Source organism: Lolium perenne, chromosome 4, assembly GCF_019359855.2.
Source record: "Lolium perenne isolate Kyuss_39 chromosome 4, Kyuss_2.0, whole genome shotgun sequence".
In the NCBI taxonomy this organism is placed as follows: Eukaryota; Viridiplantae; Streptophyta; class Magnoliopsida; order Poales; family Poaceae; genus Lolium; species Lolium perenne.
The window spans coordinates 328,970,218-328,990,509 of NC_067247.2; the positions used below are offsets into that span (position 1 = coordinate 328,970,218).

Below are 20,292 nucleotides of genomic sequence, written 5' to 3' on the forward strand. Positions count from 1 at the left end.
TAACAAGTTTATTTCCTTCCCCAATCTCTCTCGAGAGAGATCTCGAGGCAGGTCAGGTCTGGGACGTGAGATGGCTCTGGTGGTGGTTTGGTGGCGATCGGTTAGTTTAGTTTCCTCGTCACTCACTCCGATCGGCGACAAGGACCGGTGGTTGCAGCGTCCACGGGGACCAAAACGTGCGGGAAATCGCAACCCAAACCTCGCCAGAAATTAGGTAGAGAATGTACGTCGGCAGCTGCAGTGCTGCACGGCTCCGGCCGCCATCGTTACCGTTTAATCCGCGACCAAACCAAGTTGGCAACTGGGCGAAAGCCCAGTCTGCAAATTGCACGCGCTGGATCGTATCATCGTAAGTTGCCATCATCAAGTTACACCATCATCATCATCAAGCAAGTTGGAACCGTCATAAGGGAAGGAAAAAATGTTCGTTGCGTATTGTTCCTGCTCTTGGACGAGGGATACACATCCAGTTCATGTACCGGGCCACGGGGGAAACCGGTGGTGCCATGATTAGGTGGCAGTGTCAGGGGACGCCTCGCGCTGTGTCGGCCCAGATCTGAAGCTGGTCCAGCGTGTCCATCTACATGTCCAGCTGCAGCCTGCAGGGGGGTCTGGACTCGACAGGACACTGCGTTGCGTACGAGGCCAGCTTCTGCTTGCCTACCTACTATACCAAGGCGGCCTCGGCCTCCAAGGACGACGCTTCTGCTGGCTTCGATTTCGACAAGGAAGCTGGAGCTGTTGGCTCCTTGTCTAGTTGTCTGCCCAGCAAGAGGAGTGCACTCCAGAACTTGGTTATTTCCGGGGCGTCAAAAGCGACGGCTCCGGAGCTCCAGTGCCTGCCCTCCCCAGGAACGGAGAGAGGCGTCATCCTCAGTTCGTCATGATTGCTCATGGCTAGCAGCAGCGGAGCAGAAGCAACGATTGCCTCCCGCGCCATGCCGTATGTCGCCCAAAGTATCATCAGGCATCGGATTACTTCCTTTGGTCTGTCAAAGAACGCTAGAATCTCAGGAGAAAATACTCTAGTACTTCAGAAGGTGTTACACGTTGTATACAGCCGAATAATAATAAGGCTTATACAGTAATAAGTACCAAACACACGAAAGATCGATTGATTTTGGGTGGCACAGGAAAACCGAGAAGAGGTAAATAACAGACGCACTTCGTGCTACGAAAGAATGGTTCTTCCCCAGCCCGTAAAAAGGGGCTGGACAAGGGTATATACAATGGTAACTGATCTGCAGACCGTATGTACAAAAGAATTTGTGGCCATTTGCCAGCTTATATGAAGTGGAGGCGTGGTTCACACAGCCAATTACGTACGACAGCACACAACCAAGCACACCTACTTCTGCCAGTCTACAGGGAGGGGGTCACTGCTGCGAGGTATTATTCGCACAGGAAGCCCAGCTGGTGCGCGGTCATAAGCATCAGCTCCGCCAGGTCGCCGGTCCTCATCCTTGTCAGCGAAATGAAGGTCCAGCCCATCCTCCTCCTCCATGTAAGAGTCGTCCATATACCTCGTCCTCGCAAGCGTCTGGGGATTTCTCCAGCTGCTGCTGCTGGTGCTTCTGTTGTCGCCCTGCTCCAGATCTCCCTCGCTTCCCTCTGATATATCGCCACTGTGATGACTGGAACGGCTGTCGCGCGCCATGTTACGATTTCCAAACTCTGGAGGCTCGAGGAAACTGCCCAGCGCGGCCATATTATGCTTTTCAAATTCCGGAGGCTCGACGAAACTATCCTGCTGCGGATCATGAGGATATGCAGGGGCCTGCCCCCACCAGTTGCCCGCTGAACTATCTTCTTTACCATGGTGCTTCGTAGGAGCGTGCCGGAACAAAGTGCTTGATGTTGATGCCCCCATATGGCTCTCAGCTCTCCCGTACACCTCCGAGTAATTGTTTTCAGCTTCTTCAATTTCAGATGTTTCCCTTCCTGGTGGACTCGTATTCTGAAAAAATTCAGGGGACTCTTCATCGAAATGGAGAGAAGCTTCTGCTCTATCCGTGTGCGGTGAATGGCACATGTAATACCAATCCAGAATATACGGATGAGTTCTTTGATCCGTGTCAAGCAACCCTAATGGGCCAAAGTTATAAGCAGCAGGTGGGATGGCATCGGCGTGATTACGGATTATACTTGGGAGCAGCTGACGGAAGATATCATCCCTTTGACCTGTGCTATCCACAAAGCCTGATGCTTCCATTGCCTGATACTGTGCAATAGCCTGTTGGCGTATTTGCCTTTCCTTGAACTTTTGCAGGTTCTGTAAGAACTGTTTGCCATGCACGTTTGCCACCAATGATGGATAAACACTCTGAAAGCTGCAAATAATCATGTAATACAATTAGGCTTCAATGTTGCTACATAATTGGAAATGTACAGTGTCAACAGTGGACTAGATAAAAAAAAAGTGGATGATACTTGCAATACTTATGTCACAAGATCAGAACAGTGGACTGGATTAGAAGAAAAGTGAATGATACTTGCAATACTTATGTCATATGATCAGAACAGTGGACTAGATTTTTTTTTTAAGAAGTGGATGATACTTGCAATACTTATGTCATAGGATCAGTGCTATACTTCTGCATCGTCTCACTACATCCATAGAGTGAGTGATCACAGGAAGAGAAGGACAACGTGACAGTGGCAATGATCAACTTACGTCATATCTTAGGACAAAAAGCACTTTCTGCTATATACTATGCCTTACCTCAATTAAGCGTTGAAAATATGTATTGTTTCAACTTTATAGGAAACATTATGCATAAACTTTCCCTAGTAAAATTTTGTTTGCACAATTTAGAGGAGGTGGCAATTTGGCTCATAGGAGCAAATGCTCTCATTATATAAAATAATTAAAAAACAATTTTTAAAATGTTAAAAAATTCTGATATAAAATTTTTGGTGTACATCGTGACATTCTATGTTAGTGCACAAATTTTCGTGGAGAAATAGCATTTTATATGACGTGTACAAAAAAGACAAAAAAATATCTTGTACGTAGTCGTGTTATAGCATCAAAACTTGTCTTTTTTACAGGAGCCACAATTGTTTTTATTTTTTTAAAAAAACTTGTGTACCAACATAAAATATCTAGATGTACATGTAAAAATTTAGTTTAAAATTTTTTGACACTTTGAAATGTGGATTCATATAATGGGAGCATATGCTCCTATGAGCCAAAGTGCATTTCCCAATTTAGACAGGTAGTTAATAAAATGATATATTAACATCTTCGCTGTTCGACGAGCAAGAAGCTAAATATGTTAACCCCAGAAGAAAAGACAAACTTCACAGAGAATAGATACTCGTACTTAAGTACACCAACCTAGTTAGAATTATTTGGAAGTATAGTTGTTACCTTAAGAATGATTTCTCCATTTTCCCTTGGGAGCTCCTTAGGTTTTTAGGTGCATCAAATGGGGAACCATAGTTTCTATTACCATGTCTTCTGAAGTCAAACACGCTTAAACTATTGAAACACAGCAAATCAATGATGTTAACTCTTGCAGACTAGCAAGGATAGATGGTAAAAACATAAATCTGAAGAAGCTTCAGCAGACCTGCATACATCTCCCACCCCATCTACATAAATTGTGAAGTCTGTGATGAAGCGCAGAATGTCATCAACACGCTGTAAATAAGAATCTGTAACTGTCACGAAACTTTAGAAGAACACATTTATTGAGGTAGTTCAGAACATTACCTTTGGTAACTCAAAAATGAGCAGGTAAGGAGTGATGAAAATGGAGGCCATCTCTTCTACTAGCATTACTACAGTATACTGCATACACAATTTAACAAGGCACTTCTCAGAGCTATAATAGAAAAGGTAAACCACATAGCCAATACACATATATCCCTGATCTCAAATATCGGTCAAAATATTATGCAGGTGGCAGATATTAAGATTGAGGTTGTCGAGAGAGCCCTACCGGGAGTCCTGTAAATCTAAACGCCAAAACTAATCTCAATCTTTTCAGATATATCACTTTAACTGAAAAAGATGAAAATAACTTCTATATTCACCTATTAATTTAATTGTCAAATTCCGCATAAAAGACTGTGTCATAACTCATAGGCAACATTTTTTTAATAATGCAGTGACTTGGGTAATCACAAAAACTGGTGATGGATTCCAACAAAATGAATGACCGTGAAATTCTAAAGCCAAATGGCACAGCATACCTAATACTTGTATACCTAACTTAATTGTTTAAATTGAGGTATATGTACAACAGTCAGCCAACTCTTCCTCTTAAATACTACTAATTCAAAACAGCACCAGAGCACGTGTACCTGAAATAGCGTCTCAAATTCTCTCCGAACCAGTTCACTGCTTTCTTTCCCACGCCACCTCTTTGGCATGTAATGTGTTTGCTGGACAACGAGGCACATGGCCCCTTCTGGGTCAATTACTTGAAGTTCGTCAGCCACTACTTTTCGACTTATAGCAGCTATTGTTCCAAAAACAATAGTATACCAGAATAGGTTCCTTCCGAAAATCTACAAAAATTACGTATGTGAATATTTAGAAGGTGAAATAACTGCAAGTGACAGAAAACAAAATAGTGCAAATAAAGAGCTTACATGACCCTCAAGAATGGATTCTCCCAGGAATCCCATGATTATAAGAGCACCAGCCAAACCACCAGAAACAAAAGATACAAATTTTGCTATGATAGAAATGAGTGGAGTTGGAAATTGCTTCAAGTAGTTCAACGAATGCACGGCACTATTGTTCATCCTATGTCTGAAGAAATGATCCACCTGAAATTGTGTAAACAGTTGAGTTTTAGGGACAGATAAGAAAAATTGCATATAAAATGCTTCAACAGACACAAGTAGCTTGCAGCCATAGCTAATACGAGGACCACTAAGTAGTAATGCATATAAACTGTGAAACATGGAATGCAGAGAGGTCCAACGTTTCATTTAGACTACTAGTAGTAGTAATGACAAATAATAATGAGTTCTGCATAAGAAGCTACCTCATTATACTCCCTAAAAATCCACCTTGATAAGTTTGACCATCTTCTGGATGATGCTGTACTGGGGTGATTATAAAGTTCTTCAGCATGCCTCAGAATGAGGTACACCAATGGGAAAATTACAAGGCAGGGCGACAGAACCAGCATTGCAATGCCAACAAAGACAAGTCGTTTTTTCAACACAGCTGGGCTTGTTAGAAAATCTTTTCGAACACAGAAATTACTGCAAAAGCAAAGGATACGAGTATTCAGTATAACTGCGTAAGGAACTAAAGTTTACCAAAAGAGAAAACTTAGTTAACCAAAAGAGTCAATGGAACAATCCCAAAGCAATGTGTTGAGTTCTTGCTACAACTGGATCATGTAAAATTTGGAAACTAGAGAAATATCTATACAGGTGAATCTGTAGCCTGTAGGTGCTAACATCTAAGGCAATGTATCCTAATATCCTATACATGCTGATTACTTGGTATGTCCTTGTATCCCCTCAATCCAATCCTTCTGATCTGATCCATGTCCCAGGGGATAGAGGAATACACCAAGGATCCTGAATCCTGACCATAGGATACTGTTGCATGAGCTGTTGGATAATATTTGAACCAGTGTGCAGAAATCGGATCCATCATAGATTGTTTCCACTACGTGAAGTGACTATTTAAGCTAACTAAATAAATCATATTTTTTGTAACTGGTTATCTAGAAAATTATTACTTCCTCCGATCCATAATAAGTGTCATGGTTTAGTTCAAATTTGACTAAAAAGAACTAAAACCAGGATACTTATTATGGATCGGAGGGAGTAGTAAAGTAGTAGAGCTTGGGCATGTTCTGCATCAGCTAATAATCATTTAGCAGCATGTAACTAACTATTTCACTAAACATGTGGTGTCATGTGTCTTTGACCACATGGGTTTAGTACGATTAAAAGATAAGGCACATATCATGACTGGCATCAACTGTACAGCTGCGTTATTTGTGCCCCCCTGACCACATGGGTTTAGTACGATTAAAAGATAAGGCACAAATCGTCATATCATGACTGGTATCAACTGTACAGCTGCCTTATTTGTGCCCCCCTGTGCATTAGAGTGCTTAATAAGGCAGTGGCTTAACAGCTTATATGGACTGCTTTAGGGTGTGTTTGGCTTGCTTGACTTCCTACCGAAAGCAGGGATATAGTGTAGAAAATAAAATAAATAGCTTGATCATCCGATAGCGAAAAGAATTGCAGACAACTAATTAGTATTGAAATAGTTAAATACTAGTCTGCATGAATCAATTACTAAACACTAGTTATAGCTTGAAAATACTGAGGTAGCAACTGCCTTACCTGTCAAACATATACTGGAAGATGCACCAATTTAAGGTCCATTCTAGTGCTTTTGGAAGTATCACATAGTTTCTCCTATCATGCACATGAGATTTGACAGTTGGACCAGCACCAGGTAGCCAAGGCCGAATTGGAAATGAGATAATGCCCTTATTCACCATCCCTATCAAGTAATTTTCTTTCCTCATTATTCTCATGATAATATCATGCTCTGAGAGATCCCTAACAACACAAAGTTTTTTAGACTTCTGTAGCAGGACAACCTTCTCGATTATTTTGGGCCATGATATTGTTTGAATCTCGAGATCTGTAACCCTGAGACTACACAAACCAAAAAAAAAAAAGGAACAAGGGAAAAGTTATTAACTGCTGTGAGGTAAAACACACATGTATGCTTTAATTAATCTGAAACATTACCTGTTATAGTAGAAGTCACGCGCATTCAGTGTACTTCTCAGTTGCACAAAGAACTTGAGGAAGTTGATAAGTCCATACGTTGCCAATATAACCATCGATCCAACAGTGATCATTTTAGGAAAGGTGAATGGCACTAGTGGATTGCGCTTAATAGCTTCCATCAGATCACATGGCTTTTCCCCGGACTCGAGCGCCTCAACACCGCACTTCAAGTGGCCAAGGGCGTTCCAATCGACATACAAGAAGAAGAACCCGATGCAGCACACCATAAACAGCACATTAAGTATCTCGATTATCCATTTGATGACGATGCACCTTAGTCCTTTCGCGCAGAAGTATTCGTAAAGCCTTTCGAAGAAAATATCCAGGTCGGGGATCGGCTCTTCCTTGACGCTCTCGCCATGGAGAAGTCTGGATGGGCTGTCACTGATAGAACCTGGCAATCTCTGGTAGTCGGACAGCTCTATTTCGGGCGGAATGTCGATGAGAAGCTGCGCTGATAACGGCGATTCTCTCCTCCAGGGCCACTTGAATACTGTGTGCGTGTTAGTGTCCTTCGGAGGGAAGGACATCATTCATGAAAGGAGAAGCAATGGCCAGTTGGTATCCTTGCCATGCCACAGGAAATCACCTGTAAGCGAAACCGAAAGGAATTTAGTAATTGTATTTTTCATACCGCCAATCTTTACATCAGTGGAAGTAGTACGAGGAAATTAACTAGGAGTAATGATTTCCATCACTACAGACTTGGGGTAATCCAAGGTCAAGTTCTCAACAGGTGTAACAGTACATTTAGGTTGGACAAACATTGCAAACAGGGTGACCATACAAGCAACAAGCAGTTATGAACAGATGGAATTTCGCAATGTTAAGTGCCAATGCCGACCAGCAGCAAACATATGCCACCCAAACTAATGAAGACTTAAATTCCTTCAATCCGGACAATCGACCGCTACCAGCACAGTAACTATCTGCCTCCAAATCTTCTACGTTATCATCAAGCGAAGCAATCCATGGGTCTGGACCTCAAGCCCTGCAGCTACACAACACGTTTGAGCTAGCTCCCAGCAAAATCACTACCGGCAAGCGACCGAACCACCGTGTGAACGCATGATCATCACAACTAACTAGGGTATTCTTCTTCCGACTAATACAAGACACCCGAACCTACCTCAACTGGTTTGCATCGGAAAATCGAAAAAAAAAACAGATTACGCGCGGAGAAGGAAGAGGGAGGGAGGGGCGGAGTCCAGGACCGACCTGATGGATGGGCACCGGCGATCGGCGGCGGCGCGCGCGCGCCCGATGGAGGGGCGGGCTGCGGGAGGCGGGGACGGCGGCGGGCGACTGGGCGAGGGTTTCGCGGGCGGAGGTGACTTGCGGTGGACTGCGGCTTCTGGTGTGGTGGTAGGGAAGGGGAATCGCACGCACGCACGCACGGTGGGAGAAGACGAAGATGAGAGGGAGACGGAGGCGGTGCGTTTGGGGAGAGACGTGACGGGAACGGGGAAGGGAATCCTACTTTTGTTCCTTTCCTTTATCCGGGGTTTTCCCTTTCCGTTTGCTGTGCGTTGCGTTGGTCGCCTCCAGGTTGATTGGGAATCGTAATGGCTTGCGTTTGATGCTTAATCACCCACGTGCACAGCACGTTTAAGGTTTTAGACACTACGTTACTAAATTATTTCCTTAGCGATTTTTCAGTTTCCTTAGCTAACTGATATTCAGACTATTTAGAATAAACATTACCCAAAAACTTAGGAAAGGGTCTAAGACTACCCAGAATAGGGGTATTATATGCCGTATCATGTAGTATTGCATGGATGCAACCACAACCATGGTGACTCAACGGCGAGCAGATCTGAGCGACCTCGCAGCACCGCGTGATGGCACAGACGAGGGAAACCTCCGGGGCATAACACCATCCTTCACAGCGGCAAAACGCCTAAAGCTACACATATCACCAACCCTATCTACAGGAGGAGGCCGGCCTCCCCTCCCCCACCCGCTCTGCCCGACGAAGCCGCCAGAGGAGAAGGGAGAGGAGCAGGGATGAGAGAGAGAGACGACTCTCAAGGAGAAAGGGGTGGAGAGAGAAAGGGGTGGGGGGAAATGAGCCGCCCAACCTCGTGTATCAAGGGCTCACAAAACTATCGTTATTAGACTGAAACCCTAACCGCTGACGCCCTATATACCCAGGCCAGAGGGGAGGTATCAGGTAGCAAAGCTCCATTCTGCCACCTCACCTCCAATGATGCAAAATCACTCGCACTCCCGACGCCTCTAGCGAGCAATTGAGAGCACACTAGACACTAGTATGGCTGTATCTCGTAGCTCGGGGGCTTCTCGTCGCTCGGGGAGGCGCCAGTTAGCGTGGTAGCTCAATGCGCTTATGGGAGAGCTCCTGAGACACACACTAAGCTTAGTTCCATTCACCCGCATAGGAGAGCTCCTGGGCCATCGAACACTGGTGCATCGTCATGTATCCGGTGTCTCCGAACGAGGAGGATGACGGGGAGGATGAGGATGAGGATCGCGATAAGGATTTGGAGGTGAACGGCGAGGACGAGGATGCGGAGCAGTAGGAGGATGACGAGGAGGAGAGCGGTTTCGTCTCTCCGTAATACAAAGAGGCGGTGTTGCGGCGGGCATTCAACCGGTCGCTGTGCATGGCTGCGCGAGGAGCGGAAGCACCACCGTGCTTACGACTACAACGACAACCAGCTGGACCGCAGCTTGTTCCAAGACACCCTGTTCGAGGTGTGCCGCCTCTTTTGGCAACGATAGGCACGTCTTGAGTACTCCAACAAGCGGTTGGGAATGACATCACCGGTGATGCTTCGCAACCACATCGTTCTGCGTCACTGGTGAAACTCAATCGTGGCATCGTCTCCGCCGCCGCATCATTTTGCGAAATATCTAAATTTTAGGTTTAATTATCTCTGCTATTTATCAGCTTCAATTAGCTTTTTTTTAACTGAGCTTCAATTAGCTTTAGTTTGATGAACTATGTATATTGTAAGATATTCTGCGAAGAACCAAAATTAAATTACGTAGTTTGTGTTTCGTATCTGAGCCCGTGCTTTTTGGATACCCTAGTTTATGGGATGTGCTAAAGATTGTCTTATAAACTGCGATCCAAACAACAAGCATTCAGCGGCGTTTCTTCCGGTCCCGTAAACCCCAAACCCATCTAAAAAAAAGTAAACCCCAAACCCAACGGCAGCTCGAGGCGCCGGCGGTTCCAGGCGAAGCCCCACATCCCCAGTACAGCAGGCCATCGCCGGCGACCATGAACGGCTCGGGCTTCGACATGAGGCTCGGCATCGAGAGCGCTCTCCGGCGCGCGCTTCCGTACGGCGGGCTTCCCAGCAGTGACTCGCCGCAGACGGCCTTCTTCGATGCGGCCACCGAGGGCGACCTCCGCCGCCTCAGGGGTGAGCAATCTGCTCTTCGCACCCATCTATCGAGGGTTTCGCCGTGGACGGGCGCGCGTCGCCCGCCCCCTCCGATGCGGTCTCGCATTTGCTAGGGTTTGGGCGGGAATGGGGTCCGGGTCTGCGCATGCGTCTGCTTGTTTCGCTTTGTAATGTAGTGCCGTGTTTGTGTCTTACCTGTGGATTTGTGGCGGTGGGGCTGAAGAGTTGGCGAGCGGAAAGGACGCGAAGGAGAAGGCGTGGCTTGCCGATGTGTCCATCCAAGGCCTGGGGCCGTTTCAGGCCGCCGCGCGCCTGGGAAGAGTGGATGTGTGCAGGTGCATGGTGGAGGAGCTCGGCTTTGACATCAATGCCGGAAGTAAAATTGGTAAGTGTGTGCTTAAGATTGAGTCAATGTCTGTTCTGATGAGCTCAATTTTGCAATGTTGCCACTTGCACAATCTCAGCATTTATGTATATTCAAGCGTGCAGCATTGTTATCATCCCACTTCTGCATTCGTTCTCTTTCTTGACTCTGGATTGTGGACTTGTGGCCACCTCACTAGTCACTTACCTTGCTTATTCATTGTAGAAGTTCGCATTTTAGTTGCTGAAGCTGTAGATTGTATAGACGAGGCATGAGTACATTGTTAGAGCTTTAATATAGATCCGTCCTTTAGTTGAGAGAGATATGTTGGTGACTAGTTGACTACACATGTTCATCTGCTTCTGATTTTGTTGGTAGGTGTAACTGCTTTGTCTGCTGCTGCATTGGATGGAAAAATGGATGCTGTGAGGTACCTTCTCGACCATGGGGCTGATCCAAATAAAAAAGATGACGCAGGCTCCGTTCCTCTTCACTGTGCTGCAAAATTTGGTATCCTTCTTCTCCCTATTTTATTTTTCCTTTAGCATTCTTTGGCTTTTGATCTTGTAGCACATGAGTTACTCCTGTTTGTACATTTTCCCTATCTAATCGAATTGAAAGCAGCTCCGCTGCCTTTCGTCAATTTTTTTTTTGGTATCCTCTCTGCTGATACTTAGCTTTTTCTCTGTAGACTTTACACTTATTAGTTTGTTGCAGTGTAAAGATGAAGGGTTCATTGTTTACTGGGCAGTATACAATATTGATTTGTTTCCATGTTGTGGCTCCATTTAGATCTTGAATTCTTGTACATCTACCAAAGCGTGGTTTCCATGTTGCTAGAAGTTCATAAGAGAAAAAACAATATTGATTTGACTGTATTAACCAGTCCTTGCTGGTCTTTGTGATGTCCAAACCTGTCAAGCGTAACCGCACTATATAAGTATCTTTTAAACCGGCCTAGATGGCATTCAGTTCTGTTAACTAGCTCTCCATAATATTGCACTTCTGTGACAACAGAGGAACTCACTCACATATGTTTGGATCTTGGGATCATCCAGGGGATGGTGGCACTTCTACATGAATTAATGTCTTTCATTGTGTCTCGTTATACAAAATGACATCATGTTCTTGCTCTTTGTGCTCTCTATAGCATTTCTGTGTCCTAAACAGTTCCACCAAATAATCTTCATAATTTATGCACCCTTGTCCTCTAGCTAAGTCATGAAAATGGTAGTTATCGATAGTATATTTTAAGAATGTGTTCTGTCGTCGGAGAAATGTTATTCCCCTTTTTCACGGTAACATTTTGTTGTGTTTCTGTGTGAATTTTATCTAGGGCATGACGAAGCAGCAAGCCTGTTGCTATCTAGAGGAGCTAGTGTTGATATAGCTTATTTTCATGGGACACCACTACATATTGCTGCTGCCTATGGGAAGACCAGTGTCATCAAAGTCTTGTTGGAGCATCATGCAGATGTAATAATTAAATTCCACTGTTTATTACAAAGGCTTTTTTCCTTTCAGTGTGATTGTACCACCATGTAGATGTCATAGCAGATACATACATATGCCAAATGGTCTTACAGCTTTAGGGAACCCCCTACCTTTATGAAGAGATACGATAAATTATTGGTGTACCATGTGCTGTTTCTTATTTGGTTTGTCACTCAATGTAACAAAGTGTTATTTTGTCTAATAGTAATATAGTATGCAATAAATGGTTGAACTGAAAAAAAGGCATTCGCGCCTGAGACTTGGCCATCTATTAAACAAATGTACTGCGAATTGTCAGCCTATAATTGTTCCCTACTTAATAAAATTAAGGAGATTCATCAGTATGGAAACAAGTCTGTATGTCATAATTTTCTCTATATTGCTGACTTTTTTGACCCAGAATTTAATACCTGGCTTATTCTGTAATATATTAAGTTAATCTTTTCCCACTAAAGTTGATCTTTTCTTGTAGCCAAACAAAGTTTCAGAAGTTTTAGGTACACCACTGGTTGCAACTCTACATGCTACTTCTGAAGGATTACCTGAATCCATTTCACTGAAGTGTGCGAAGCTTCTTGTTGAGGTCTGTCCACTGTTCACTGTGACTTCATGTATTTTTATTGAAGGGTAGTCCTTTATAGAAAAAAAATATGTACTTCTCTTTGTGTGATTAATCCATTTTCATGAAAAGTTGAAAACTGCAGTGTCGCCGACTTTTAATTTCGTATGATCCATATTCACAGACAGGTGCTGATATAAATTTTACTAATCCCGACACTCCGCTGGTGGTGGCAACTACCCATGGCTTAACTGACTGCATTAAGTACTTGCTAAAGGCTGGTGCAGACCCTAATATCCCAAATAGCCATGTGAGTATTTTTGGGTTTGCATTCTTCTACCTACTTGCATTTATAGTACTTCGAATTTTCTTAAATCAGTTTATCTATGGGATTGGATACATGTCTAGTAGTACAGACCCCATCTTCCTATTTCTGTTCTAAACATGGACATCTGCCTTTGCCATCCAGTCAGTATGTGGATGAATCACTTCCATAAACCAGTACCATGGGACTCTATTGCAGCCTTCCCTTGGTGCATTTGCTTTTAATGTCCCATGACCAAATGAACGATAATCCTCTCAGATTATATTCTGATAGATTAGGGCAAGACTATTTGGACATTTGCACCAAATGGCCAGGCTGTTCTTTGTGGCCACTTGACACTTGAGATATTGATCAAACTTCAGGAAATAGTTTTATGCTTGGTAGTGCATAAGCCTCTTAATATGAGGAACTAGAAGTTCATATGAAGATCTCACATGCTCCAATTAGTTTTCAATGTATATGTTCTTGATTTTGGGGAGCGAAGCTGACACTTCTTGAAACAGTACCTCAAATGACATTTCGGAGTTGGTGGGTCATGTAATGGCCAGTATAACTTAAGCTACTCCCTCCGGCCCAAATTAATTGGCACAACCATACACTATGTCCAGTACAAGTGTACTCCTGAGCTGCCAATTAAGTTGGGCTGGAGGGAGTATTATACTTATCATGTTATATAGACATTTTGTGTAATGAATACTGGCGTGATTCTGGACTAGGTCTACATTAGTTTTTCTTATAGTACCTATTTAATAAGTTCCTCTCTTATTCAATCATGTTACTCATGTTTTGTCCTTCTGTTACTTCACAGTGTGGTGCCATGCCAATACAAATCGCAGCAAGCTGTGGAAGAAGAAAGCATGTGGAACTACTATTTCCTTTAACTTCTCCAATTCGAGCAATATCAAACTGGACCGTGGAAGGGATTCTTGCTCCTCAAAGTGTTGCCAGCCCAGGGTATGAATTGAATTCTATGTACTTGGATGATTCTATATTTCATCAAGATATTCAATGCCTAATGCCCACAAGGCCACGACCCACGGATATTTGTTTCATCAAGAAAAATTATACATACCTAACTACGCATTGCAAAGTGATCAGCTCCAGAATTTTTTCAGCGGGACCAGCTTGAATTTCTTGAAAAATAATTCGTACCTAATTACACATCAGGGTGCGGTGCCCAGAAACTAAACTTAGTTGTTTGTTTGATCTTTTATTTTTACATGAAGCTGTCTGGTCAAACTACTTTAAACTTTCTTGACATGAAAACTTATTGTTTGTCTCTGTAAATATTGGTCATTTCGTGTCTAAATTTCACTTGGTTTAATTTTTTTCATGAATTAGAATGAGCAAGATGACACCAATACTAAAGCCCAGCTGAAATTATGTGGTGAGAAAGCTGTTAAGAGAAAGGACTATCGTGCAGCGTCAATGTTCTACACCGAGGTAAGTACTTAGTAGTAATGCGAGAATGATTTATTAGTAATGCTACTCTAATGCTTTATTGATAGTAGAAGTAATGTCAGGAATAGTAGAGGTGGTGTGAGGCATATTCAATCATACCAACCTGTTCTATGTGTTGAAGTAGTATGTTTCTTTAGTCTATCTTTATCTTTTGATTCTTCATTCTATAACTGCTGTTGCAAAATGACAATACCTGATAAAAAAGAACACAATTTGTTTATTTGGAAGCAAGTTCTTTTCTAGATTCATATTCATGGTACAATTAAAGAAAAAAATTCCTGCTGCGTCACAGAAGTCGAGCTTCTGCTTCTGTTTTGCTATAATTCCTACATTTTAAGACTGTAGAATATCCACTGATTAACACAGATATCACTTTTTTTTCCGAGGAGTTCGGATTTCAGGTAATAATGTGCTAAATTATGAGATCTGATAAAATGCCTCATCTTAGTTTGCCCTCCAGGAACTAAGTATTTGGTGATACCCCCAAATGGACCATAGTACTTTCCACTGATAAAACACCCTAACCAATAATTTAAGTATTATGCACTAAGTGGGCCCTCAAAACGGACACCAAAAGCTCAAACTGCCCCTACTCTTCTCTCTATTTCTCCACCTTTCCGGATTTCTTGGCGCAAGATTGTTGGGCGCCGAGTGCAAGGGGTTGCTTAACTTCTCTTCACGGGTGCCTCCTCTGACCACCACCATCTCGACCTTTTCAGTCACCTCCTTCACTTCCAGCCTTCCAGGTACACTCTTCCCTCTGCGCTCAGGGCTGTGCTGCCTCCTCTGATACGTGCCACCAGGACACTGCGTTGTTTGCTCAGGTGTGCTCACCTTGTTCCCTGTCTCTGACGGCGTTGTGCTCAAGAGTGGTCGCCTTGTTCCCTGTCTCCGACTACATTGTGAGTCTCGCTCCAGGTTCATGCTGACGTCCAGGTGGCAGAGGCTTACAGATTGCCATCGAGGACATCCACTCCAAGATGTACTTGCTGCTGTGTCTGGGCCTCTGGGGCGACACTAGGAGCAACTCACGTTGAGGTCCGGTGGCAGCTTGTGTCAGAGAGGAGGAAGGAGGGCATTTGGGTCTTCTCCCGTGCCTGAGGAGTGGAAATCATTAAAATAATATAAACAAGACATTTTTATTGAATTTAGTACTTTTGGATCATTTGGGGTTTTACCAAGTTGTTGGTCCTTTGTGGACGAAGGGCAAACTAAGCCATGTGATTTTATCATCTAGTTGGTCCCACGATAGTACTACAGGGTCCAGCCAAGTTTGACATGTATTGTGTACTGTTTGAAAACCTTCGCCAGCCATCAACTGCTGGTAACAACTGAAAATTCAAATCAGCTTCAGCAGCCCTCTAGAAAGAAGCCAGAATGGTTTGAGAAACCCTGGTTATCAGGTTTCAGTGTAGAACTATCATGAAGAGTCAGTGCGTCACCGGACCTGTATGTATTGCTGTAGACATAGAACATGTGTTCTATTGCTAGCTGAGTAAATGAGGCTGTTGTCACCCATACATTGTCAACAAGATATATGCACTTTTTCTTGTTTGTGATAAAAAAATTATTCGATATTACTATGGTTCTCCCTATTTTTAATTCTCTGTTATGACGCAGGCAATCGAGCTGGACCCTAATGATGCAACACTGTATTCAAACAGGAGCTTTTGCCATATGCAAATGACTGAAGCACATAAGGCTTTGTTTGATGCTAATACATGCATTGAATTGCACCCTGGATGGCTAAAAGGCTACTACAGGAAAGGAGTTGCTCTCATGTTTCTCAAGGTCAAACAAATAACTTTAAATTGCACTTCCCTTTTCACTTTGCACTTATATGTCACCTCCCATTTGTAATCTGCTTTTCTACCAATAGGAGTACAAAGAAGCATGCGATGTTTTCATGGGTGGACTGAAGCTGGACCCTGGAAATGCCGATATGGAGAAAGCATTACGGTAACTTATCTTATATTATGCTGCATAATACTTGCATAAAATGCTTGTGTCTATGATTTTTAACCTGTAAAATTTATTTACCAAACAAGAAAGAATGACAACATAAATGCACGGGGTGAAGAAGATGGACAAGATCTTGTTTTGTGCTTATTCAGAGATACTTACAGACTAGTTTAAGTGAGGCATTGAACATGGAATTACTTTTGCTCACTTTGCAGGGAGGCAGTTGAGGCAATGAAAAAGGATCACTTTGCTAGGAAAAGCTTAAAGCCATCTGGTTAGAGGAAAACGGCCGCTCTCTGGATTGAACTGGCCGTTTTGGATGCCATAGTAGTTCCGTACTGCAAGTGTTAGGGTTAGAGTTCTCAATGCCTTATGACTCTAGTTTGCCTTATGACTCTAGTTTGTCAATGGCATTGGTTAGCCTTATGACTGTGGTTTGTCAGATGCCAACACTTCCAAGTTTGAACGCAGGGTTTCCGTAGAAACTCCATGTCAAGTGAAAGTGGATGGTTGCTTTTGGCGTCAAAATGAGTGTTTCGTTGGATATGTATGATGTGCTGCGTTTATATTCCCGCTTTAGGCTTTGCTTCCTTGTCTCGTTATGATTGATGGCATGTGGTGAGTTGACTAAAGCAAGTCAACTACCAAGGTCCTCATCCATTTCTTTCAAGATCTACACTTGTTAGGACTTTGCATGTTTCACATTTGTTTCAAATGGATGGACGGTGTTTCAATAATTCATGGGCAATAGGCTTGTGTTTCACAACTTGACCATGAAATCTTTCTAGTGTTTCATTTCGTTGGACATGTTTCACATTAGTTTCAAATCGATGGAAGGTGTTTCAATAATGAATGGCCTTTTTAACTATGTTTCACAAAATGGATGACTATTTCAATAATCTACTTGGTAATGGGAACCTTTTAGTGTTTCAGTTCATCATACATGTTTCACAGTAGTTACAAATGAATTCATGGCGTTTCATTAATCCATAGACTATTTAATTGTGTTTCACAAGTTTAACATAGAATCCTTCAACCCTTTCACAAGTTACCCATGAATACTTATAGTGTTTCAGTTAACTAGTCAGTTTTCACATTTATTCCAAATGGATCGACGTTGTTTCAGTAATGAATGGAATTTTTGATTGTGTTTCACAAAATGGAAGACCATTTAAATAATCTAGCTACTTGTTTCATTTCCGTAATGAAGCCAATGTTTCACAAATATTTCAATGATGCATGAACTATTATATCGTGTCTCACAAGCTCACTATAGGATCCTTTTAGTGTTTCGGTTCAATGTCCATGTTTCACATTACTTAGAAATGAATGGAGGATGTTTCAATAATGCATGGGCTATTTTATTGTGCTTCACATGTTGAACATGGAATCCTTCATCCGTTTCACAAGTTGACCATGTATCCTTCTAGTGTTTTAGTTCGTCGGGCATGGTTCATAGTTGTTTCAAATGGATTGACTGTGATTTAATAGTGCATGGGAAATAGGCTTGTGTTTGATAAGTTTACCATGGAATCCTTCTAGTGTTTTAGTTCGTTGGACATGTTTCACATTAGTGCCAAATGGATCGAATGAGTAATGAATATTTCACAATAAATTTTCAAGAATTTTTCTTAGTTTCACATATAACATCTCTTTCACTAACTATTTTTTAAATCAAACTCACTTAGGTTGCACAGAAATAGCACACCAATTTAGCTTCGGTTTGTGGGAAACGTTACATCTGTTACACAGCTTTACCACTAGTACAATATTTTTAAATACGGTTCCCCAATTCAACTGGTTCCGAAAAAAGTAAAGAAAGATTTCACAAACTATGAGACAAGTTCAACAGAACTGAACCATGCAACAATGAGATTTACAAGTCCAAATATATTTCACTCAAATAGTTCTCTCAGTTCTCCTGGAATCAAGTTCTAATAATATTCCACACAAAATTGTAAAGCAAGTAGATAAGAAATAATTGAAAGATTCGACAAAGTTGTTCATAAATATACGAGTGAAGCTTCATTTATTATACACAAGTATTCACTAGTTTTAAGAAGTTTCAGTTCCAAAAATATTCAGACAACAAGATCCATGAACAATTTCGAAAAATAGAAACATGGATGAAGTTCTTTGGGAAACATGAGATTAGAAGGTACGAGGAGCCACTAATACACAAAGTAGAGGAATTCAAAGAGAAATAAGTATTTATTTCCTACCAACAATATATATGAGAGGACATCATAAATGAAATCGACTTTCCTTTAACTTGAATTCTCAAAATTGTTCATGGCATATTTGTTATACGCTACAAATCTCGACCCGCTTCATCAAATCAAGAAAAAGTGCACATTATGAAGATCAGAAGGAAATTATCTACCTACTTTCTGTGGAAAATACTATAGATTCTCGCGAAACAAACATCTGTTTATACTGAAAATCCTGGAATAGCGGCACTGATTTGGTGATATTTCAACAACCATTAATCCAAAATTATGAAGATCGGGGTCTCTGGAAAGATAATTATGAAGACTTTGATACTTTTTTAGTGCATAAATTCATCTGATAAACCAGTTTACTGCAGTTTCAAAAATAAACTTAGTCATAAATCTAATCATGCATTTGATCCTGTGTCAAATTCCAATTTCAGTTGCAACAATACATAACTATATATGGATTTACCAGGCATTACCTTTGTTGTATGAGTATCCTCGACTCTGACTCGTCGTCGAAGAGCCGCGCGGCGGTCCATGCTCTGATCACTGTTCCTAAGCAACCATAGGTGGCGGCAAAAGCAGTGTACTCCAGATGTGAAGCCATGGCGACCGCTAGCTAGCTACAGACAATGGAGAATAGTGTGGGATCGATTGAGAAGCAAAGGATGGCGAAGTGGAGACCATAGGGGGTACCTGCTACATACATATATATAGCCATGAGCCATCTCGTACCTGTGCGCGCGATCCAGGGACGGAGCCAGGAATGATGTATAAGGGGGGCAATCTTAGTATGAGGGGGTAGAACTAGCTAAAATCACAGAAATAAGGAGCTGCCATGGCTTGTGTTTGCCCCCCCCCCTCTTGTCTCCGTCCCTGGCGCGATCGATTCAAAGGAGAAAATCCATCTGTCTCTTGCTAGCCTGGATGAACAGCCGTGATCAATTCAACCTCTGGCTCGAACACTTTTGCCCAAACACGGTGTGGCACCAATGGTTAATCATTAAAACAAACCTTTCCACTAATAAGCGCCAGCATCGTGAACAATTCGGGTATGTCCACACGCTTCCAAAATTGCTAGCATGTGAGATTAACTCGCCCCAGTCGGCCTCCCTTGCACCCTTATGCCCGATCATCCACGGCGGTCAAGGATGGCATGCAAGCACCATTTCCAGTAAACCAGCTGCAACCAATTACTAGGACGTACATGCTTTTTGACACTTAAAACAACCTTTATTAATTCACCAAGACAGGAATACAATCAGCCTGGAGGCTGTGAACTAAAAAGTCTGGAGGTTCAGCCCCCCGGAAACCGACTCCCCATGCAAGTAACCGAACTTTGCAACGGAATGAGCCGCCTGGTTCGCTTCACGCCGAACAAAACAAATTCTAAAAGAAATAAAGTTCTTGCTAAGCTCGCTAATATCATCTAAAATTGACCTGATCACAGTGTTGTCGTCAGAAACCCACCGGCGGGCAGCGACGGACAACACCGTAGAGCCGGGAACAACCTAGGGCTGCGGCTGGCCGAGGTCCCTCCGAGCGACGGCCCGCAAAGCCTTCTGGTCACACGTCCGATGCTGATGCAAGGGCGTGCCACCTGACCTATACCTGGTCAGGAAGGTGATGGAGATGCCTCGCTTAATTTCCTGCATGGCATACACGTAAACATTAAATACGAGCCTCGATCGGCTCTCAGGTTATCCTGTGAATCGGCTCAGGGAGCCGATCCACCCATGATTCGT

The 20,292-nt window shown here is 42.8% G+C and overlaps 3 protein-coding genes across 3 annotated transcripts; 2 read left to right on the forward strand and 1 right to left on the reverse strand.

The window, feature by feature from the left end:
- Nucleotides 1-1,149: 1,149 nt before the first annotated feature.
- On the reverse strand, nt 1,150-8,221 carry LOC127296410 (autophagy-related protein 9). Its single transcript, XM_051326474.2, has 10 exons — nt 8,011-8,221; nt 6,751-7,381; nt 6,334-6,654; nt 5,004-5,226; nt 4,603-4,782; nt 4,312-4,518; nt 3,719-3,796; nt 3,576-3,646; nt 3,374-3,484; nt 1,150-2,330 (listed from the first exon to the last, which is right to left on the reverse strand). Exons 2-10 carry the CDS (start codon nt 7,323-7,325, stop codon nt 1,349-1,351), a joined length of 2,748 nt encoding a protein of 915 aa, XP_051182434.1. The 5' UTR covers nt 7,326-7,381; nt 8,011-8,221; the 3' UTR covers nt 1,150-1,348.
- A 1,685-nt stretch (nt 8,222-9,906) lies between these two features.
- Nucleotides 9,907-16,127, forward strand: LOC127347858 (uncharacterized). The gene is made up of 9 exons (XM_071819376.1): nt 9,907-10,184; nt 10,390-10,551; nt 10,909-11,040; nt 11,867-12,006; nt 12,497-12,607; nt 12,768-12,893; nt 13,717-13,862; nt 14,250-14,351; nt 15,990-16,127. Exons 1-8 carry the CDS (start codon nt 10,040-10,042, stop codon nt 14,284-14,286), a joined length of 999 nt encoding a protein of 332 aa, XP_071675477.1. The 5' UTR covers nt 9,907-10,039; the 3' UTR covers nt 14,287-14,351; nt 15,990-16,127.
- Nucleotides 14,337-16,899, forward strand: LOC139830234 (hsp70-Hsp90 organizing protein-like). The gene is made up of 5 exons (XM_071818239.1): nt 14,337-14,351; nt 14,708-14,770; nt 15,990-16,160; nt 16,249-16,328; nt 16,547-16,899. The coding sequence occupies exons 1-5, from the start codon at nt 14,337-14,339 to the stop codon at nt 16,608-16,610; spliced, it is 393 nt and encodes a 130-aa protein (XP_071674340.1). The 3' UTR covers nt 16,611-16,899.
- The last annotated feature ends 3,393 nt before the right edge of the window (nt 16,900-20,292 follow it).